Source organism: Martes martes, assembly GCF_963455335.1.
Source record: "Martes martes genome assembly, chromosome: 1".
Classification (NCBI taxonomy): Eukaryota; Metazoa; Chordata; class Mammalia; order Carnivora; family Mustelidae; genus Martes; species Martes martes.
This window is the reverse complement of record NC_137888.1, coordinates 165,454,071-165,478,101: the sequence shown is the minus strand read 5'-3', so window position 1 is coordinate 165,478,101 and position 24,031 is coordinate 165,454,071. Positions and strand designations below refer to the sequence as shown.

General features: G+C 40.7%; 1 protein-coding gene across 3 annotated transcripts in view; it reads left to right on the top strand.

The window, feature by feature from the left end:
• Positions 1 to 24,031, top strand: part of ATG7 (autophagy related 7) — a 239,498-nt gene that overhangs the window by 34,421 nt on the left and 181,046 nt on the right. For all 3 annotated transcript variants that reach the window (XM_080816773.1, XM_080816771.1, XM_080816772.1), the window contains 5 exons: positions 7,557 to 7,645; positions 9,465 to 9,586; positions 13,633 to 13,723; positions 14,466 to 14,610; positions 17,980 to 18,138. In XM_080816773.1, coding sequence (XP_080672899.1) covers positions 7,557 to 7,645; positions 9,465 to 9,586; positions 13,633 to 13,723; positions 14,466 to 14,610; positions 17,980 to 18,138 — 606 coding nt within the window. The remainder of the gene's footprint in view (positions 1 to 7,556; positions 7,646 to 9,464; positions 9,587 to 13,632; positions 13,724 to 14,465; positions 14,611 to 17,979; positions 18,139 to 24,031) is intronic.

Sequence of the window (24,031 nt, the reverse complement as noted above, 5' to 3'; positions counted from 1 at the left end):
TCTAGCTGAAGGTACTCAAGTTGACAATTTTGCCCTCTTTTCCTTCTCATGTACTTTTTCAGCAAATAACTGGGTGGACCATAGCCAGAGCATGACTGAGCTACTTCAACGAATTGTGTGCTCTCGGCCAAGTTGAAAGGAGCATTTATTTCGACAACCTTCTAAACAAAGTTTTTTTTCCCCCAATTACATTTTGCTTCTTTCTACTGATTGGTATTGTAAAAGAAGTGATTTGCCCAGCTTTGCACAATGATTGTGTGACAAAGCCAGGTGGAGAAGGCAGAACTCCTAGCCCATGATGATTTCTGACTGCCACTACCACCAACAAAAAAATCTGTTTACCCAAACGGTTAAGCTGGCTTACCTAGCATTATGCTGACTAATTCCTACAGTGATTGAGGTTCCTGATTTGGTTCCGAAAGCACTTAAAGATTTTGGAATCACTTTTGAATCGTCAGAGAAATATTAAAGGATGTTCAGCCTAATGTCAAATGGATTCTGTCATTTTCCTGTCTGGATGCTTGCTTTTTGTACTCATGCATGCCTCATGTGGGTAGGAGAGTTACTTTAAAGCATCTCGAAGTTGACTGCCCTGTGTGGTTGATAGATTTCTCTTCGGCAGTTCATTCCTACTCTGTGGCTCATCTTAGGTCAGGTTGCTCTAAGAAACTGATTCCTGTTTTTTTCTGCTCAGAAAAAGTTGGGGTTTTTTTCTTACTACCTTCCTATCTCATTGCCTTTGTATTTAGTGTCAGAAATGTACTCATTCTTTGAAATTAGGCACCACTGGGATGCCTGGGTGGCTCAGTTGGTTAAGCGGCTGCCTTCGGCTCAGGTCATGATTCCAGCGTCCTGGGATCGAGTCCCACATCCGGCTCCCTGCTCAGTGGGGAGCCTGCTTCTCCCTCTGTTTCTGCCTGCCACTCTGTCTGCCTGTGCACGCTCGCTCTCTCTCTCTCTCTCTCTAACCAATGAATAAATAAAAAAAAAAAAAAAGAAATTAGGCACCACTTACAGTATCTAATATGACGTTCTTGTTTCTATAACTTCATTTAGTCCCAACTCTACACTTATAGATGATAAAGCCTAAATGTGGAAAGTATTTGATAAACTGGAACTTATCCCCTTCTTTTCTCTGCCAGTTAGGAAAAAGGGAACTTTGAGATGGAAGGTAGATCGCTACATAACGATAACAGATTGAACTGAATAGAAGGGTCAGTGCAGGTACGACATAGAGTTTATTTACATTGCTGTTATAGTTAGCATTTGTTGAGCTTGCCTTGTGTCCAGTCTCCATGTTCTCCAAAGAGGAGAAACCTAAGGTATAGAGAAATTTTATGAGAATAAGGCATCTGCTAAGAGTCCAGATTTATTGAGTCACATTTGAAAATTGAAATTCAGAGTCTCAATACGAAGGTCATTTTCTGGATTGAGGCTATGTAGATTCTTCCTAAATAAAAATTGAGTCGCTTTTAAATATCCAGTAAGATTGAGCGTAATAAGTCTATGTTGTCTTATAACCTATGTAGGATTTTATTTCTCTTTAATGTTCTACCAAGTTCTATAATTCTGGAACTAGAAGGAATCCTTTGAGATGAAATGATGCAACCCCTCCATTTTATAGGTAAGGAGAGAATTTCTTCACGGTCGATTTTCTTCCCTACAAGTATGCTTGCCTACTCACACCTAAAGTTCTGAAAATCAGTTAGCGGTAGAATTAGAACACATGCCTGCTGACCTCTGGCTTTTTCTACCACATCAGGTCATTTTCTTCTTCTAAGCTGTTTTAAATGTTATAGAAGTAGAATGCCAGCCTCCCCCTTCTCCCCCTTTTCTTGCTGGATGATAGAGTTGTAAATGTCTTTGATAAATTTTTTAAAATGTGAAGGCAAAGCAATGATTACTTAAATGTAGTTTGTCCAGCAGATGCCATCTGTCATGGCTGACAGAAGGGACTAAAGCTGAAGGGTGTCCCAGGTGGTGGCAGTTGCCAACAGGACCAGAAGAACTCAAGGGAGACAACTTCTTCATTCAGAGGGAGCCCTGGGGGGAGTGCCTCATTTTTCGGGTTCTCTCATCTCTCAGAGCAAGTCCTTTGAGATTAAACTGTCACATTCTCATCCAGGGCAATCCCAGTGTGAAAATGTCACTGAAGGGGGAACCTGTACTGTTGAGAAAGGAAAGGGGAGGGAAAAGGGCCAGCCAAGATGTTGTACCATGGCTTTATATGTGAGCTTCAGATCTCTGTTGGTTAGCCATCATCTCCCTCCCTCCAGCTGCCTCCCAGGATCCCTGCCCAAAGATAGGGTATAAGGGGCAGAGCTTCCCATATAGCGGGGCCTGGAGAAATGGCCAGTTCTGTCATTTATTCAGCGGAATTTGCTGAACATCCATTACTGTACCAGGCACTAGGGATGGAAAGATGCATGTGATAGACATTGCTTGAGCCTGCACAGAGCGAGGCCGGCAAAGAAACAGTTATGAAATGCATCCTGTAGTTCCTCCATTCTCAAATGCATTTTTCTTCACATTTTAATTTCCCCAAAGTCAGTAATTTCTTGCAATTGTAGTGTATATTTAATGTAGTGGTGTTCCCCCTTTTTCTTCTGTCCTGTTTTGAAAGTGTATTTTATAGTCTGTGGTGCGTTTGGATCAAAAAAATACCGTGCTTCAACAAATAATCACAGTTAACCATAGGAGAAATATAGGATTCAATGAACTCCATTTTAAGCAATCCTAGACCTGTGGTGGCTAGTGCTGAAATGGTAGTGTACGTAAGAATCACATGAGGAGGTCATAGAGCACGTGGGTATTGGTACCTAGGGCAGTCTGGGATGACGCTCAGGTCGTGCAAGTTCCAAGAGCGGCCTGGGCAGTTCCGATGCAGTTTATGTGTGGGGGACCATACTTTAAGCAACCGCTGCACTCTCAAGAGATCTTTGTAACTTGTCGTGCTTTAGAATTACCAGGCAAGCTTTTAGAATAACTAATGCTCAAGCCACAGCCCAGACTAGTGAAACCAGAATCTCGAGTGGTGGGACCCAGGCAGCAGGATTTTTGAAAGCTTCCCAAGTGATTGTCACGCACATTCAAATATGAAGACCAAGACAGGAGAGAGTTGAGGAGCAGGGCAGTGCTGCTCAACCTGCCGTGAGCGTGCAGTTTACCTGGGCCCTTGTTAAAATGCAGAGTCAGGGGGCGCCTGGGTGGCTCAGTGGGTTAAAGCCGCTGCCTTCGGCTCAGGTCATGATCCCAGGGTCCTGGGATTGAGCCCCGCATCTAGCTCTCTGCTCAGCAGGGAGCATGCTTCCCCCTCTCTCTTCCTGCCTCTCTGCCTGCTTGTGATCTCTGTCCGTCAAGTAAATGAATTAAAAAAAAATCTTAAAAAAAAAAAAAATGCAAAGTCGGATCCAGTGGGACTGGAGACCGGGAGCCTGAGATTCTCCATTTCCAGCAGATTCCCAGGTGGTGCTACTGGTGCGTGGACCACATTTACAGAGAATGGAAAGACATAGAGCCAGTCCAGACTTTCCAAGGTAATGAAAAATGGCCCCACAGACTTTTCTCTTTAGTCTACAAGATCACCTTCTCTAATGGTTCTCCAAATAAGTGTATGGACTGGTCCAACAGCAGGCACCAGCATCGCTTCGACACTTTATACAGATACACGTGGCTAGACTCACCACTGGAGATTTGGAAGCACGAATAATGTTAGTAGCACTACCCATATACAGGGCTTTTCATGTCAGTACCATACCCTGTCATTCTCACTGTGTCTCTGTGAAGTAGGTGCCCAGAGATTCGGGCTTAAAAAGCTGAGACCGGGGCACCTGGGTGGCTCAGTGGGTTAAAGCCTCTGCTTTCGGCTTGGGTCATGATCCCAGGGTCCTGGGATTGAGCCCTGCATCAGGCTCTCTGCTCAGCAGGGAGTCTGCTTCCTCCTCTCTCTCTGCCTGACTCTCTGCCTACTTGTGATCTCTGTCTGTCAAATAAATAAATAAAATCCTTTAAAAAAAAAAAAAAGCTGAGACCTGGATGCTTGGGTGGCCTAGTCAGTTTCAGTGTCAGACTCTTGATTTTGGTGCAGGTCATGCTCTCAGGGTCGTGAGATTAAGCCCCGGTGTCAGGCTCTGCGATCAGTGGGGAGTCGGCTTGAGGTTCTCTCTTTCTCCCACTCTCCCTCTGCTTACTGCCCCGCCCTCCACCCCACCCCACCCCCCCCCCCGCTCCTGCCCAGTACTCACTCTCTTTCTCTCAAGTAAATCTTAAAAAAAAAAAAAAAAAAAAAAAAAAAAAAAAGCCAAGGCCTAGGGGTGCCTGGGTGGCTCAGTCAGTTAACATCCTACTCTTGACTAAGCCCCACGTCAGGCTCCATGCCCAGCATGCTTAAGATCCTTTCTCTCTCTCTTTCTCTCTCTCTCTCCCCCTGCCCCTTTCTGACTACCCCCCCCCAAAAAAAACAGCTGAGGCTTAAAGGATTTGACTGATTTGCCTTAGGCCAGTCATGTAGCAAGGGGCAGTACTCAGAATAGTCTGTGCAAACTCTGTTTTTAAAAGCTTCTTGGATGCTGGTGTTTTATCTCCCATGGAAAAGGAAGTCTCAAATAAAGATATTCTGTGTTTTCTGAAAGGATAGTTATATGTCTGAATCTGTATTGAATAAAATATGAATCTGTCTGTTTGCATTAAAGACAGGAAATGCATCTACACAAAAAGCTTCAGTGTTAAGAATAAGAAAATTTCACATAGAGAAGGTAGCAAAAAAAGAGTACTCTTGGAACAATGCAGGAATTATCTGATAGTACTAGAGTAGAATTCATATTCAGAGATTTTTATTGAGCACAGATGAAGGCTAATTAATTGTCCTTCCATACAGGAAATAGAAAAAAAGTTCTGGTGCACCAGTACAATGGAATGCCATTCAGCCACTACTGACAGGTTGTAGAAAGACATTTATTGGCATAGAAGAGAGTTAACAATAGAATAAGAGCTATAAAACAGTATTTATAGCATTGTCTCATTTTCATTTAGTAATAAAAATTATACTAAAATTATATAATTGTATAAAAGTTGTGATAAAAATATATTTATGCAAAGATAAAATTATGGGAGATTATATACCAAGGTGTTAATGCTGTTTTTTTCTGGATGGTGGACTTACAGGCCTTTCTTTCCTTCCTGCTTGCTTGCATTCCTTTTGCCTTCCTGACTTTCTATCTTTTGTTTCCTTTCTTTTCCTTTCTCTGAGTAAGGGTTAAGCTTCTGCTTTGTGTCTAATATTATATTGAGCATTGTAGTAAAATAAATGGAGTTGTTTGCCCTGGCCCCATTCTTATGGAACTTAGTGGATCTAGAGTAACTAAAATTCTACTGTGTTTTATTTATTTAACACAAAACTATACCTATAAAGGAAACCTGTCGGTTGATTTATGGTTCTCTCCCAGCCATCTTTCCTCCATCCCTCCCTTTCTCCCTCCTTTCACACACCAACCCATCCACCCTCACTCCCTCCTTCCCTCTCTCCTACCCACCTACTCATCCATCCGTCCATCTTTTCATTATTCAACATGCATTCACTAAGTATCTGGTATGTATATACGAACTGATCATGGGGAGATGAAAAAGATACTCCCTGCTCTCTAGATGCTCATTGTCTTCTTTTATTTGAAATAAACCTTTTATTTTGGAGTAACTTTAGATTTATTAAAAAATTGAAACTACAGTGCAAAGAGAATTACCATACACTCTCACCCAGTTTCAGTTTTCTCTGATGTTATCCATAGTACCTGAGAAAGCAACATTGGTGGATTACTCTTACCTAAACTCTGGACTTTATTCTCCTTTTCACCAGTTTTTCCCACAATGGCTTCCTCTGTTCCAGGAGCCATTCCAGGAGACTACATTGCATGGTGTTGTCATAACTCCTTGGTCTCCCCTGGTCAGTAGTAATTCCTCAGACTTTCCTTGTTTTTGATGACCTTGACAGTTTTGAAGAGTACTGGACAGTTATTTTGATAGAATGTTCCTTAATTTGCATTTGTCTGATGATTCCCTATGATTAGACTGGGATTATGGGTTTTTGGGAAGAAAGCCACCAAGGGTGAGCTGCCCTAGTCATTGCATCATATCTTGGGTTCCTGATATGCACATGGCATCCATGACGATGTTAAACTTGATCATGTGGTTAAGGTAGTCTTTTCCAGGTTTGTCTCTAGTGAAGTTACTATTTGTTCTTTGGGAGTAGGTCACTGAGTCTAGCCCACTCTCCAGGAGGAGAAGGATTAAGCTCTACTCCTAGAAAGAGCAGTATATTGTTTGGAAATCTTCTATAAGGAAGACTTGACTCTTCACCTTCTTACTTTTATTTATCCCATCATTTATTTATACCAGTATGGACTCACAGGTATTTATTTTATACCTTGGATTATAATCCAGTCCTGCCTTATTTATTTGCATTGTTCAGATTGTTCTAGCCTTAACCATCGAGTGCTGATTCTGGTGTCCCATTGGCATGGCTCCATGCCTTTGTTTGTTGAGCACTTACTTTCTGGTATACAAGATGCTGCAGGCTCATTTGTATTTTCCCTGCCTCAGCCCTAGACTTAGCCATGTGTTCAAGGAGCCCCGATTCCTTTTATTGGAGAATGGTATTTAGAAATTAAGATCTGGGTGCTGCATACTCATTGTCTTTTGCAAGGAAGAAGAAAAAGTAAAAAATGGTATGTATAATCTACAAATTGCTGTGGAAGCACAGCAGAGTGACTATTCCCACCAAAGGGAGTCTTCACTGAAGAAGTGGTATTTGAAGTTGGATAGAGTTTTCTAGGCAGAGGTCAGTGTTGAGGGACTTGGAGGGGGATGGAGTGGAAGGAAATACATATTAACGATATCAAGAGCATCTGACTTTTAAAAAATTTTTTATTTATTTATTTGACAGAGAAAGAAAGAGCACAAGTAGGCAGAGAGGCAGGCAGAGAGAGAGGGGGAAGCAGGCTCCCTGCTGAGCAGAGAGCCTGATGCGGGGCTCGATCCCAGGACCCTGAGATCATGACCTGAGCCGAAGACAGAGGCTTAACCCACTGAGCCACCCAGGCCCCCAAGAGCATCTGACTTTTTCATTTGATCTGACAGTAGGCTTGTAATGGTAGTGACCCTTCTTTGATTTTTTTGTTACATAAACATTAATAGTTTTCACAGGTTGTGTCTCTTTATGAGAGGATGTTCTCTGTGTGAGCCCTGGCAGTTGACTGTCTTCCCTCCCTGCTACCTTCCCTGCAATCTTTCTTCCTTCTGAATGTATCTGGTTCCTACTATGCCAAGCCTACTGCAAGGTGTGCAGGCTGCAGAGAAGAATTCGATAGCCCCTCCATCTAGAAGCCCTGTGGTCTGGTGTGAGATCCTTTTGCTTTCTTCTCTACTCTCTAGCCCTTCATCATGTGTCTAATTGTTAATGCTTTTGCAGAATAGCATAAAAGGGAAGAGTAAGTGTTAGCAGGGTCTGTACTGTGAACCTGGCATGACACTTGACTCACTCAAAACATCTTTTCTCTTCACAGATAACAATTGGTGTATATGATCCCTGTAACTTAGCCCAGCATCCTGGATGGCCTTTGAGGAATCTTTTGGTCCTAGCAGCGCACCGATGGTATTTACATGTGTGTGTCTGTGTCTGTCTGTCTCTGTCACTCTATTTTTGACACTGTGTATGCCTCTGTCTGTGTCTCTTTTTTTTCCAATGCATTTTTTCATTTCTGGCATAGAAATTAGATAATAAATCAATTCATCAGTCATGATCCAGTTTCCATCAGTGGGAGCCCCTAAGCAGGTATGTTACAGAGCTGCAGACTGACCATATTGCACTAAAGACATTTCAGAGTAGGGCAGAGTGAGCAGCCAGAGGTCCCAAGCTGGAAATTCCAGCCCCTCCCTCCAGCTGTCTGGGTCAGCCTCACATAGGATTTTCTTACTGCTGCGCTCTTCCTTTTCTTCTAGCCCTAAAATAATGAAAACAGAGGGTGTCTAAGAGGTCAGTATACATTTAAAAAAGATGCTCAACATCATTAGTCATCATGGACATAAAATATGATGAGATTCTACTCAGTAATAGAGATAATGAGGTACCATGCTGAGATACTACTACATGCCTGTGAAATGACTTGAAAAAGATGACAGCACCAAGTGTTGTCAAAGATGTGAATCAGTTGGAACCCTCAAACTGCTCAAAAATGGGCAGCATCAACCAAAGTTAAAACTATCTATGGCTCAACAGTTTCTTTCCCAGGTAGATAATGCATAGAAATGTGTGCTTAGAAGCAAAACACACATGCAGGGATGTTTACAGCAGCAGCATTCTTTATAGTCAAACACCAGGAATAACCCAGATGTCCTTCAACAGTGAAATGGTCGATAAATTGTGGCATATTCATTGTGATGGAATGTGATGTCGTAGTAAATCTGAGTGACCTGCTGATGCTCATGTCAACATGGATGCCATGAGGGTCAGTGGAAATAATCCAGCCCTTAAGAGAATAGGCCCTCTATGATTCCTTCTCTGTAAAGATCAGAGCAGGAAAAACCCAGGAATAGACTTAGACATTAAAGTAGTAGTTACTCTTTTTTTTTTTTTTAAAGATTTTATTTATTTATTTGACAGAGAGAGAGATTGCAAGTAGGCAGAGAGGCATGCAGAGAGAGAGGGGGAAGCAGGCTCCCTGCTGAGCAGAGAGCCTGATGTGGGGCTCGATCCCAGGACCCCGAGACCATGACCCGAGCAGAAGGCAGAGGCTTAACCCACTGAGCCGCCCAGGCGCCCCTAGAGTAGTAGTTACTCTTAAAGGGGCTGGCCAGTGACTGGGAGAGGCACGAGATAAGCTCCTTTATGTTTAGGATTTGTGTACTTGTCTTCATATCTGTTTTACTTACATAAAAATGCTTTAAAAAAACGAAGATAGTTAATTATAGATTGTCCCCAGAGGGAGAATTGTTACACTTGCTTACCTAGGTAGTGTGTCTGGAGAGTACACATAGGCTTGCTAACTACTTCTGACTGAGGTACTATTTCATAAAATATGAGTTCAGAGGGAGAAGGGGGGCCAGGAGAACCCGTGAATGTCTTAGAGCTTCTTTTAATGTCTTGTAAGCTTTTTTCCCCCTGTATTTAAGATGCATTTGTCAAAATTATTTATTTATTTATTTATTTAATGTGATTGTTACATAAAATTCATTTAGAAATCACAGCCAATTCATTGTTCAGTATCTAAGCATTTGGACAAAGAAAAGCATACGTGAATGTGTTCAAAATCTCTCAGAGGTTAAGGCCATGCCCCGAGAGTTCAGGGAGGCATAATTAACAATGAATTGAATACTCTCCAACTGGTTTTGCTGAAGCTTTTATGTGAGCTCTTTCTTTTCCCTCCTTAAAAAAAAAAAAATGAATTAATTCAAACCTGGGGCCTGACATCAAGGAGTAGCAGTTTCCAGTCTGTTGAAGTCCTCTGCTTCCGGGACCGCACCATGCAGGGGGTGAGAGACATTGCTCACAGCATCGTCTTCGAAGTGAAGCTTCCAGAAATGGCATTTAGCCCAGGTAATTTGCCAGTCTTTGAGAATGCATATAATTATCATTTATCAGGAAATGAAGCAAGTTTAACTTTCCTTTCATTCCCTTCACAATGGCAGCAGAAGGTAGAGAAAAGTACAGCGCCTACCTCTTTGCCTGTGGGAACACCTCCCTTGAACAGAGGGCACACTCTACTATTCAGAAAGGAACAAAGGCAAAGACGGTCCTCAGGAAATTTCCTTCAGGCCTTTGTTTTTTCCCTCCAGTCTTGAAGATTCTCCCCCCACCACCTAGCTTTTGTTTCACATAAAATCTTTATTCCTGAACTTTCTTACAGGAAGAACAAAATACTATACTTACATATTTATTTGTTGTGTAAAGTTATGTGATCTTTCTCTCCATATAGTAACTCAGTCAGCAAAAGTGCCATTTCTCCTTCCACATTTAATATTCTTCACTAGATCCTGAATGGTAGACATCATCTGTTATCTCCAGTTCGTAAGTTAGGAAACTTGGGCTCACGGATATTTTATAGATATATGTGTGTGTGTGTGTGTGTGTGTGTGTGTGTGTGTGTGTGTGTGTGTGTGTATTCATTTATGTATTTTTATACATGTTACAAAGAATACATACTCAAATTCGAGTAAAATAAAAATAATACTTACCTCATGGAGTCTCCCTTAGATGAATGTGTGTCCTGTATAAAAGACAGAACACTATCTGGCATATTATAGGCATTTAATAAATGCTTATTTATGTTAATTTCCTATTTACACAAAGCCCAGCACTCTCCAAAATGATCCCTCAGATTTCTATGACTTACATGCTTTCCAGGGTACCTTTATACACATTGTTTAATTTGCTTTTCACCACATCTACATTGTTCCACGGCATCTGGGGGTCCTGTGCCTCAGAGAGAGAGAGAGAGAGAGTGTGTGTGTGTGTGTGTGTGTGTGTGTTGGGGAGGGCAGTGTTAGCTTCTCTTCTGAGATGTCATTTCTACAGTGATGTCAGAAGGTTTCAGGATTGGCTCTGAGGGCATTTTATTGGAGATTCTTTGCCACAGCACTGATAACTGTCTTAAATAGATTTCCTGGATAGATTGACAGTGGATTCAGCTTGGTTAGGCAAAGAAGGGCATAGGTTGTAAATTGAGAGCCCTAAGAAATCCACAGCTTTCCTGCTGTCTTTAGATCCATGCATTTGATTTAGCACCCTCTTCTGGCACCTTCTAAAATAGCTTCCATGTGCTGTTAACTGAGGTGCCATACCTGCATGTTATTAAGCCACAGTTGTAGATAGTTCTAGGGGAATGGGTGAGTTCCCTAACAAGTGATATGTGCCTGGTCTGTGCCTGGCAGGCCACCAGGTGCCTTCCACACTTCTTCACTCACTTAATCCTGCCAGCTGTCCTTCAGAGGAGGCACTTTTTTTTCCATTTTTATGCTAAAGTCATTGTATGATTCTTCCTTCACAGTCCCAATGATCTCGCTGATGCTTGGTGAAGCTGGCAAAGCCCGGAAGCATTGCACATTTCCTTTTGAAAAAGGTGTTTCCTATCACCCAATAAATACCTTCAATATATCTTTTTTTTAAAAGATTTTATTTATTTATTTGACAGAGAGCACAAGTAAGCAGAGCAGAAGGCAAAGGGAGAGAGAGAAGCAGGCTCTCTGCTGAGCAGGAAGCCCTATGTGGGGCTCGATCCCAGGACCCTGGAACCATAACCTGAGCCTAAGGCAGCTGCTTAACCAACTGAGTCACCCAGGCACCCCAATGTATCTTCTTTATACTTGATATTGAGTGTAGATTATTTAGTTTAGGAAAGGCCAGTTTTCTCATTTTCATGTAAATTAATGTTTTCCCTCTTAGCTCTAAATAAAACTTTAAATAAAAATTTGTAAAGAGTTACTCTGTATCATAGTATGAAATGAAGGCTATTGATATGGTAGTATTTTTTATTATTTTGAAGACAACCCAAAATTGCAATGACAATGGCATAAGTACAATTTTAATCATCTTTTGCTCCTTGTGGTACAAGGAGCCCACTGTCCATTGCTGATACAAAAAGTGTACTGGCAGCCAGGGGAAGGAGGCAGCAGACTCTGCTGTGAGTGGGACATTCTTCATCTTAATTCCTGTCCTTGATGTTCTCCTCCTGCTTGTTCAGCTGTGGGAAAGCAAGACCTGATTTTCTCCTAAAAAATATTTTTCTATTATTTGGGGCATGTCTTATGGATACAGTTTATATAGAGGCAGATAGAACTGACTAAATACTATTGAAGGATTAAATATATTTTTTCATTGTTAATAAGCTGTATCTAATATATCTATATATAAGTAATATATCTATATCTAGATATAGCTAATATATCTAGTTTTATATATATTTCTTAGAAATGGCTGTGACATTTTGAGTACAGAGATGTTTTCATTTGAAATGAAATTTTGTTTTTGTCTATGACTTCTTATCTGTAACAGGAGAAAACTTAGGCCAGAGTTGTTAGTTATAGTACTAAACTGTGGTTCTGAAGTTCTTTCAAGTTTTTGGCTATATGTTAGAGAGGTATTTTTTTATTAATGTAAGAGTAGTTAAGGAAAACAAACAAAATATGAATTTAGTAACATGTCTGAACTCCTTTTCCTAGAAAAAAAGAATTTTGAACTCTTAACCTCTGTAAGAACTCCTCTTTTATATCAGTTTAACTTTGTTACATTAAAAAAAAAAAAAAAAGGACCACATCAGAGTGCCTGAGTTCAAATGGGAAGGGACGTTTGTTTTCTGGCTCCTTGCTGTGAATGATGTCTCCAGCCACAGTGGGGCCCAAGTAGCTTTCGAGTTTAACTGGCCCCAAGGTTTTCTATTGGTCATTCTATCCCAGAAAGGAAAGATTGCATTAAGAAAATCTACACCTTCTAGGTCCCATAATTATATTGAGCAATACTACTTTAAAAAAGAGAGGTCAAAAGCTAAAAAGTTCCCAAGGAAAGAAAAATAGAAGTGTTGACAGCAATCTAAAAGTAGAAGAATGGCCAAAGAACACCAACATACAAATTAGAAACATACAATTCTTCCCAGCAGTCCTATACATTTTTAAGTCAGGGAGTTTCTGTTCCTTCGGAGAGTGTTACTTAGGCAGACATTGGAAGGGATGCTAGCAGCATAGATTGTGGCCACGTGAATTCCCTGTTAAGGAGTTAAGGTTTTAGTGTGAATGTCAGGTATTTGGTGAGAATGGGAGAGTGACAAAGGTCCTAAGATGTGAGGAGTGTAAGAGAGGCCCCCATTAGCAGGTTTCCACCAAGGAAGTCACATTACCATTAAGGTGAGAAAGTAGCAGGAGCTTTCTAGAAAGCAAGTGAGACACTTAAGAGATTTTCTAATAGCAGAATAGAGCAACCACAGGACCCTTATCCTCTCAGAGCATCATACAGAGCACACTTTGAGAACTGGAATTAAAGTTCTGAGGCACCCATAGCAGAGATTAAGAGAGGTTAGTGGAGAAGAGAGAAGTCAGGGAAGGGGAAGGTTTGAATGGATAAGGATAAACGTAAAGAAGAGGGCTGCTTAACAGAGGGACAGGCCAGGTGCTCAGTGACAGTCTTGGGAGGCTGAGCAGAGGGACATGGTAAGGATGAGAAACAGAAAGGAGGAACTGAATGCAGAGGTTGAAAGCCTGTTGGGAACTTCAGCGGAAAAGTGTAGTCACACTGGCTGGTCTTCCTTGGTTAGAGAGCCCTGCACAGGGTATACATAGCCCAGAGGGGATCGTCTTATTTTGAGCAACTTCCAGGAACTGGGGAAGTGGAGGCAACTCAGACGAAAATCGAGGGTTATTTCAGAAGCCCTTCTACAGAAAAACCATGCCCAGGTCTGGTGGTCTCTCCACAAGGGTATGGGTAGTTGGGGCAGATGGTGAGCCACTTAGCAAGTACGTGCAAGTTCAAGCCCTGGAGCCTCTGTGAGAAAGAAGTGAACTGAAAGCTTATTAATGTTTGGCCCTCTTGCTACTTGACTTACTTGTTTTTGTTCTTCCTTCCTTCATTCAACTCACTATTTTATTTGCTTTAAGATTGTCCCAAAGCAGTTGGATGGGAAAAAAACCAGAAAGGCGGCATGGGACCGAGGATGGTGAACCTCAGTGAATGTATGGACCCCAAAAGGTATATCTTGGAAGCTGTTTTCTCCAATGGGGCCGTTTGTCACCAGGACACACAGAAGGTTCCGTCAGGCCAACCACATCACTCAGGGCAGCGCAGGGGCTGCTGTTTATAATGACAAGTGTTACTCCACTCGTTGCTGCCTGACTTGATTTAAGTGTGGTTGTGAGAACTAAATTATCACCAATGGAGATTCGGAAGGGCACACAGTTCATCTCCTCTTCTAGACATTATAAATTTTGTTCTTGCTTTGAGCTGAGACACTCAAACCTAGTTAGTTACAGGTACCTACTACCTTTTAGTCCTTTATTCATGGTCCTTTAATTTTCCCTATTAGCCTACATTGAAGGACATTGTAAGAAATATTTTATGGAAACCAATGTTGTATTTAAGGGGATGTGGAAAATATTTCTTGGTTTTCAGTATTAGGGAAAACTTTCCTCTTAAGTAGCTGGTGTTTTTTTTATTTATAGTTAGAATGACTCCTGTAAGTGGCCATGTCTGCATTTTCACCTTGGCTGCTAGGGGCTCAGTATCAAATTCGTGGCCTATCACTAGCAGTTGCAGTGGTCTATGGTGGTACAAATTGTGTGCCTTTTTTCCTCCTTATTGCCCTAAAGCTTCATCTTATTTTCCCTTTGATCCCATTTTGCTCAGTTTCTTATTCAGATGCTTTCTACCTTTTTAGGATAAGATGGGGCATAAATGAGTGACTGAATGAATAAATAATTCTGTCATTTTCTAGGTTAGCTGAGTCATCAGTGGATTTAAATCTCAAATTGATGTGTTGGAGATTGGTCCCCACTTTGGACTTAGACAAAGTTGTGTCTGCCAAGTGTCTGCTGCTTGGAGCTGGCACCTTGGGTTGTAATGTAGCTAGGACATTGATGGTAAGTTTATGGGGGCTAAATGGTACCTCTGAAGCTGTGGCTTCTTTTCTTATTCTGCTATGCCATATTGCCTTCCACCTCCCAGATTCCATTTCCCTCCTTCCCTTTCTTCTTCTCTCCCTCTCTCCCTTCCTTTTTCTTCTCTCAGTTATCTTTTTAACTATGAAAGGCACTCATACTTTTATTATAAAGTAGAAACAGAAGGTCTTTTTCCACCCTCATCTCAAGTCCCATTTCCCAGAATTAAGAAGACTTCCTAGATTAGTACACAATATCACATTCCTTGAAGTTTTCATAGGCAGATGCAAACATATAGAGGGACATTTGTCATCTTTGCTGTCATTTGTTTATATTTATAAAAATTAGATCATAGTATACTGTCTGTAACAGGTTTTTATTCTTAACTTAATAGAAAAGTAATTGTGGTTCTCTGTGTGTTCCGTATAATGTATATGTAGTGACCATGTCCTCGATTTTTTCCAACTTCAGCATATTTTTTTGAGATGCTGTTGAAATGAACATTTTTATATCTTTACATATGTCTGGGATTATTTCTTTGGGAAAAAAGCCCTAGAAGTAGAATTGTTACTTTAGAGAGAATGTATGTGTATATGCACATGCACACATATATGTATGTATACTCACATGCACTTAAATGTACAATATATACTATGTACAATATGTTTATGTGGGGGTTTTTTTCAAGCTTAATTACCTTCCAGAAACATTTTACTAGATTGTACTTTTAGAAACTTGTACAAAACAGAGCTTTTTAATTTGCATTTCTTTTATTAGTGAGAGTAAATCTTTAATTTCCTTTGTAAATTTTCTTTTATTCATCTAAATTTTCAAATTAATTGACACAAAATACATATGGTATTCTCTTAGCATCTTTTAAGACTCTCTTTGTCTTTTTTTTTTTAAGATTTTATTTATTTATTTGACAGACAGATCACAAGTAGGCAGAGAGGCAGGCAGAGGGAGAAGGGAGGAAGCAGGTTCCCTGCTAAGCAGAGAGCCCGATGTGGGGCTACATCCCAGGACCTTGAGATCATGACCTGAGCCAAAGGCAGAGGCTTTAACCCACTGAGCCACCCAGGCGCCCCAAGACTCTCTTTGTCTTTTAAAAAAATCTTTCCTCATCCCTAAGGTTGCATGTTTATGTTTTCTCTTTTTTTCTCTTATTCAGACTTGCCAGAGAGGCATGTCTATTTTATCAGTCTTTTTGGAGGACTAAGTCCTTGATTCATTTATTAGTTCTATAGTTTTTGCTCTTGTTTTGCTTTGCTTTCAGATTCATTAATAATTACTTTTATCTTCATTAATATCTTCCTGTTTTGTGGAATTTATTTTCTTGTTCTTTACCTGGCTTCCAGAATTAGGTGCTTAGGTTTTTTTTTAACATTTTTAAAAATTATAAAGTCAATGGAAAGCTACTGTAGAAAATTTGTAAAGTGTCAAAGTTATAAAGCAGGAAAAGAAGACACCCATTTTCCTACCAGTTTTTCACTATTTCCTTTAATGTTTGTTAAATATATATGTAAAAAATCTTATTTATAATAATGCCCCTTGCTTTCATCTATTAACATTGTAACACTTTCTCATGTAATTAAAAATGATGCCCGTCAGGCATTTTTAATGACTATAGAATATGCCTTCTTAAATGATGAAATATACTGTTCTGAGACATTCCCTAATGGTAGATGGTAACATTGTTTCCCCTAATGGTAGATGGTAACATTGTTTCCAGTATTTTACAACTGTAAATTATGTTGTGGAACATTTTTGTTAATATTTCAGGTTACTTCCTTGGATAAATTGCTGGAAGCATTTACTGAGGATAGATTGCTGCAAATAGACCAGAAAATATGAACATTTGAAAGATTCTAGAAACATATTGCCAAATTGTTTTCCAGAAAAATTACATCAGTTTACATTCTCATCCAGTACAATAGCTTTTCAGCACCACACCCTCACCAGCATCAAGTGTTACAGTTTTCTTTAATCTTGGCAGGTTAGCCATTTAAACTGTGTAGCATTCCAAAAAGCCAGAAGCAAATACCCCCCCTGCAGGTGGCTAACCTGTGGTCTGTTTGTAATTTACCTGGCTTTCTTCCCACTGCCCAGCATCTTCCCAGACTGTCTTCCTTGCTGTCCACTCAGCATTGCTTTAAGGAGGGTAAAAATACTTCAGAAATAAATGTCCCCAAACCAAGCACAAGTGACTTTTAGATTTCCCATACCTTTATTCTGCCTCCATGGTAGACTGCTTTGCTGGTAAAAGTCACTTACCAAACTGGGTGAGTAGACCAGAGTTTACTAGTGGGCTTTCCAAACAGATAACCTAAACTATGCTTTTGAAAGGATGGATTCTGGCCTGTCCTTCTCAACCCAGAAAATGAATCTTGGATTTTTGTTGACTGTCCTCTTGGAACCATCAGTCTAATTGGGTTTCTGAATCCCTAATGGAAAGATACTGAAATAAGAGAGAGAGCAGAATCAGCTTTGTAGCCAGTCATGGCAGGGCTTCTCTTAGATCACTATGCTTTCTTATGATCTGCTAAAATACACACACTGCACCTCACTCTTCAAAAAGTAGGCATCTTCATTTGGTTGCAACTCTGGATCTCATTCCTTCCCAACCATTAACCAGATCTGTGACCTTAAATGATTTCCGGGCTACTCTTGCCATCTCTGTGGAACAAAATAATTGGACTAAGGATATTAGAGATTCCATCTCACTTCAAAATTGTGTAGTTCTATAAGACTTTCTAGGAGTTATAATTGAAATCATGCAAACTATTTCTGAGAATATAGAATTGTCCGGTGGATTACCAAATATTAATAAGGCCTTTACATCTCAAAGAAGTAGTACAAAATCTTCTTTGACATTATACGATGGGGAATAACTCCTAAGTTATTTTTCTGAGGAGTTAATTCAGGCTTTAAGTGAGTTTTAATGTGAGCTGTTATTTATACTTAATTATTCATTAAGGGAAAGCAAGGACATTTAGGGGCTTATCACTAATCCTTTTAAGACAGCAACATAGACAATTCTTATGGGACTCACCTCCAGATCTTCCTCTGGTGCCACTGTCAAAAATAATGAGTTATTATTCAGACCCACTCTGACATTTCTTAGTCTCATTACTGCAGGAAGCCAGGCACTGGGTATATAATTATTTTATCTTTTAAAGGAAGTTGACCCTCTGTGAATCCAAAACTGAATTTGCACAATTCATTTTCTGAAGTTTCCTGTATTTGAGGTTCCTAAGCTACCCCCAAGCAATACCTCTTTTAGGGACTTAAAGAGAGACACTCCGTGACATGTTCATCAGAAACACACCCTGATCTCTTGTTTCCATGCAGGGTTGGGGCGTCAGACACATCACATTTGTGGACAATGCCAATATCTCCTACTCCAATCCTGTGAGGCAGCCTCTCTATGAATTTGAAGATTGCCTAGCAGGCGGTAAGCCCAAGGCCCTGGCTGCAGCAGACCGTCTTCAGAAAATATTCCCTGGAGTGGTACGTGATGCTGTTTGGGAACATCAGAGCTTGTCTCCTGTAGCTTCCCGCGATTAATCTCGGGGAATGGATGTTTGTCACTCACTACCCAGGACTTCATTATATGGCCAAGCTTCTGTTTCCTGTTCTCAGAGATGGGGATTAAAAAAACAAAACAAAACTCTCATATATTTGAGAATAAAATGAAGCACTTATGAAAAAAATGTTTTTGTAACTTGCAGAGCATTATCTGAGTCTAAGTTAAGGAATGTGGAGATATTGGCAAAATACTGCCCCCTAAAATTTGGCTTATTTTTATATACTGCCTTAGACCAAGGGGATTCTTGGTAGCTCAGGTATAGGATATTCTTTCTTCATCACCAGAATCCTTGATAGTTACTTAGTACAGGTTTATGAAACTAAATTGAATGTAGTCTGTGCAGAAGGAATATCTGGCTAAATATTTAGCTTTTTACTCAAGCTGTTTCTTGTTTTTGAGTTGCATTGTTTACTTTAAAAATACCAGATAGTAAGAGACAAGTTCGTTTGGTTCATTTGATTCAAAATCTTGGCAGGTTTTTTTTTTTGTTTTTGTTTTTGTTTTTTAAGATCATCCACAAAAGAAAATGTGCATCTTGCATGCTTAATCAGTTTATCTGACAGAAGTTAGGTTAGATGTCTCCAAAGCATCAGCTAACACTTAAAGTGGCATAAGAGGTTCTCAGTGCTAGCTAAAAAAAACCCAAAAAACAACAAACAAACAAACAAACAAAAAACTCCTTTCTCAAGGTTTTTCTGTTTAATCACTCAGTCTTAGATTTATTCATTTTAGTTCTTGCTTTAAAAGAGCAATGTTGTTTGTTTTGTCCATTTCACCAGTGATCCAGAGGAACATCATCTATTGGGTTTAATTTAAGACTATTGATGAGTACCAGCTGTGTCCCCAGCTAGGTCCTTGATGCCAAAAGAAATAAGAATGTTACAATCCCGTCATATTAGCTAGGTTTCTGCTGCATTATTGCATACCACACAATCCTCACATCTCAGTGCCTTACTATTATAAGCATTTATTTCACATTCACAGGTCTGCAGATTGGCTGTGGCTTAGCTGCTGGGCTAGGCTGGACTCCAGGCTTTAAGTCAAGTTCCAATCTGTGCTATGTGTCATTGTTTTAAAATCTAGGTTCAGGGAGCAGCAGTCTTCTGGGTCATGCTCTTCTTAGGAAGAAGGTGGAAGGTGAAAGTGTAAAAGAATTAGTAAAAACTTATACCTCTAAAAGTCTCAGCTCACCAGTGACACAGTGCAGCATTCTCCATCCCTTTGCCAAAGCCAGTCACAGGGCCAAGCCCAAGGTCAGTGGAGTTGGACAATCTCCTCTGCCTTCCTAGTGGGAGGTCCTGCAAAGTCATGTGGCAAAGGGTGAAGACATTTAATTCTATTAGTGAGAGGCAGTGCATAGTTGGGAAGAATAATCCAGTCTGTCACTGGAAAGTGTTACAGATTCCCCTCAGGGCCCAGACAGACCTGGCTTTGAAGCTGACCTCTGCTACTGGTTGCCTGAAATTTTTCCTTGTCCAAATGGTCTGTGATCCAGTGCAGTCCTCCCTATTTATTTATTCAGTTATTCTTTTACTTGGTCCTTAAATATTTAAGGCCTTCTGTGTGCTAGAGACTGGGGAACAAAACAAAGTTCCATCTCCCCTGCATGGGGCTTCTGTAGTCCAGAGGGGGAACATGGTCAATAACTGATTTCATAAACAGTTATAATTGTAGTAAGTGCATGAACTAGGAGCTCAGTTGCCATGAGGATGTTTACCAGGCAGCCTGACCTAAGTTAGACTCCTTTGAGGAGGCTAAGTCCTGCAGGATGAGTGGGGATCAGCTAGATGAAGGGTAACAGAGCTGTCTGTACAAATGCCTGAGTCAGGAGGCAGCACAGCACTTCTGTGGCACCAAGGAAAACCAGGGAAGCTGAAGCGTGGAGGTCAGGGAAGACAGAGAAAGGCCCAGGGTAGAAGCTAGGGCCAAAGCTAGGGGTGATTCTTGCTGGGAATTTGAGATCAAGTTCACCTTTTCTTGAAACCATTAGCCCACCAGGTCAAACATCTTCCTTGGCACTTACATTGTGCTACTCTGCTTTCCTTACTAGGTTATTCAGTCCTTGAGGCCAGGAACCAGGTCTGTTATAGTTTTATCCTTCCTGCCTTATAAAAAATAATAGATAATGTGCAAAATCCATTTAAGTCCTGATGCAGTCTATCATAATTTCACTTACAGGTTACTCAGGCTTATGGTGCTTGTTTTGTATGTTCGGTGTGGTGTTTTTTTTCCTTGAACACATACTTGCTCATCACCTTCCTCATACCAGGCTTCAGACATGTCTTAAGTGAATAAGACATGGAAAGAACTATTCTGCTGCAAATACCCTGTATAATCCTGGGGTTGAATTAACTGAATAGGAAAAAAAACCTGACCATTAATAAGTCAAATAACTATGTGAAGTTCTCTTTTCTAAGACAAGGCAATAAAATGTAGGATTGTGGAACCACCATAGAGCTTTTAAAACCCAACTCTGGACGTCTGTTTTTAACTCTGATGAGTAGCTGTTATTGGACCAGTTCTCCTGCCATAAACAATTATGCAGCTGGGTAAAATACATAAAATGACTCTCTCCAGTCAATGAACAATGGAAAGACAATGGTCCTAGACAAAAAGGAAATAAATGTTTGTCCCAGCCCATTGCATGGAGGCACTATCTGGCTCATGCCAGAACCCATGAGGAGCCCAAGGAGATGTTCCTGGGCTTGATGAGCTGAGGAAACTAACATCCAAGTTCAGAGCAGCTAAGGGAGCTGGAATGCACAGGACAGAGTATCAGACATGGGAGCTGAACAGAGAAGTAGTCTGGGCAGCACCTTGAGTCTTTGACCAGATCAAGCTGCATGAGCTCAGCTCGTGACTTTGTGAGGCTGGGCAAAAAAGCACCACTGTCTGCTGTGAACAGAGTGGAGATTCCAGAGCTCCCCCAAGGCTGGAAGACGTTGGAATCCCACCTATCCAGAATGGAATGCCTTCATGGAGCACCCTGAGCCCTTAGATGACACTCCAGTAAGTTCAGAACTAAGCATAAAAGCTGAACTACCGAGCTTCCAGAAGAAAGAAGCACAGTGTTCTTGTGATACACAGAGGTTTCCTAGGGCCCAGGAAATACTGACTGTAAGTGAAAAAATGGATAACTTGGACTTAACTTCATCAAAACCTGAAACTCCTGCTTCCCAATCAGTTCCATTAAGAGAGTGAAAAGTCTGGCCAAAACCCAGAAAGCATTCATGGTATGTCTACTTGGCAAACAGCTATTAAACAAAACCCATAAACAACCTCTACCACACTCAATAATAAAAGGACAGAGAAGGATTTTTTTTTAAAGGGGCCAAAGACTTGTGCAGGCATTTATTTCATAGTGAAGACCTATAAATGGCCAGTGCACACACAAAAATGCTCAACATCCGTGGTCTCAAGGAAACAGGAATTAAAACCATGAAGATATGCCCACTAAAGTGGCTCAAGTTAAAAAGACTGATGGGGGTAAATGTTGTCAGGCTGGGAAGCAACCAGAGCTCTTGGTCTGCTGCTCAAACAACCATTTTGTAAATCAGTCCGGCAGGTTTTCATGAAACTAAACCAACCTAAACCCAGAAATCCCACTCATAGATGTTTATCTAAAGGAAATTAAAACATATATATTCTAAAACACCTACAGAAGAATTTCCATAATGGATTTATTCATAATAGCCAAAATTTAGAAATAATCCAAATAGCTGTCAGTGAGACATTAAGTAAAAACTTGAGGTATTTTCATACAGCAAAAAGGACCACACTCTTGATACTTTAGTAATATGGATGGACCTCAAAAAGCATTATGCTGGGCAAAAGAAGCCAAACACCAACAGGTATAGACTGTGGGATACCATTTATATGAGGTTCTAGAATAGGCAAAACTAATCTAGGGTTTTAAAAAGTGGTTGCAACAGCAGTTGTCCCAGTGGGGGTGGGAGTGGTGCGAATTGACTGGGAAGGGGCACACAAGCACATTCAAGGGTGATGGAAGTGTCCTATGTCTTGATAGGTGTATGCAGTGGTTAATATGCAGTTTGTTGAAACACACCCAACTGTACACTTGAAATCTGTGTGTTATACTTTCTGTGAACTTTCACCCTGGCTATACATTTGAATCATCTGGAGAGTTTTAGAAAATATTGATGGTAGGGCCCACTCTCAGAAATTCCGATTTAAATAGTCTGGGGGATGGGATGCCTGGGTGGTTCAGTTGGTTGAGCAGCTGCCTTCGGCTCAGGTCATGATCCCAGCGTCCTGGGATCGAGTCCCACATCAGGCTCCTTGCTCGGCGGGGAGCCTGCTTCTCCCTCTGCCTCTGCCTGCCTCTCTGTCTGCCTGTGCTCACTCTCTCTGACAAATAAATAAAATAAAATCTTTAAAAAAAAATAGTCTGGGGGAAAGCCTAGGCATTAGGAATTTTAAAACCTCTCTAGGTGGTTCTGATGTGCAGCCAAGGTTGAAAACTGCCGTGTTGAAACTTGCTGAATTGCAGCCTTAGGTATGTGAATCTAAATGGTGGGCTGAGAGCCAGTCCTGAGTAGGCTTACTGGCTGAAGTTTTAGCAAGCAGAGAATCATGTAGGTCAGTGAAGTGGGTATGGATCTGTATTATTGAAAAGATCCAAATTGGTGTTGAGTAGTTATGCTTTAATCTTGATGTCATTAATATACCTAAATAATACCTTTTTTGGATCAAGCTACCACCGATTAAAATACTTTGCCAATTGTAATAAGACAATAAGGTAATAACATTACTGTAGTCTCTGCTATTGTTTGCTATAGTAGTTGGTATCTGGTAAATGCATAATGCTTAATGAGTGAATTAATTAATGAGGTCCAGATAGCTGCCTCTGTAGTGTTCTTGTTGTTAAAATGGACTTGTTTTGAACCCTCTTTCTGAAGTCCTTTCTGTCTGGCGTCTTTTCCAACTTTGCCTACAACTTTTTTTCATTCTTTTAAATATCATTGCTTTTGCTAGTATTGTCTCTTCCTTGAATCCCAGAGATTCGGTTTAAAGTTTAAGATAAGAAGAACATAGCTACAATCCACAAAAAAAAAAAGATTTTTCCTTTGTAAAAGGACCTACTTATTCTGTCCTCCCTCCCCACCCTCAGCTGTTCTTCTGGTAGGTGACAGGTTTTGGCAAATGAACGAAAAAGCTAATGATTTCACACTCCTCCCTGTAGCCAGCCCTATGCAGGGAGTTAAGGGTACAGTTTGTGATTCTAGAACACTTCCTTTTCTGTGGACAATTAATGGCCCTGGCTTCATTGACACCCATATGTGACTCACTGTTAATCTGCCAAGATACCGTGCAGCCTTCAGGGACCAGTAGTAAATTACAGAGCTGTTCTAAAGCCCCTATGAAAACTCCTGATTCCCCACACTTGAAGAGAATCTGGGCCACCTGACAACTTCTTTGGACAAAGAAAGAAGTTTCATTTGAGTACCACACTCTGCTATAGCTCATCCCCCTTCTGTCCCCTCCAAAAAAAGATCTATACGCTCCTAAGTAGATTTTCTTGTCGTAAGTTAGAGAGTTTTTTGGTTTAGAGAGCTTTTTTAAAGTGCATATACCCCTAAGATTAAAGCATAACTATCAGTCATTCTAATCTTATGTGAGTTTATTAAATCAAATGTTTTTTTTTTTTAATTATTTATTTATTTGACACAGAGAGAGAGAGATCACAAGTAGGCAGAGAGGCAGGCAGAGAAAGAGAGAGAGAGAGAAGCAGGCTCCCTGCTGAGCAGAGAGCCCGATGCGGGGCTCGATCCCAGGACCCTGGGACCACGACCT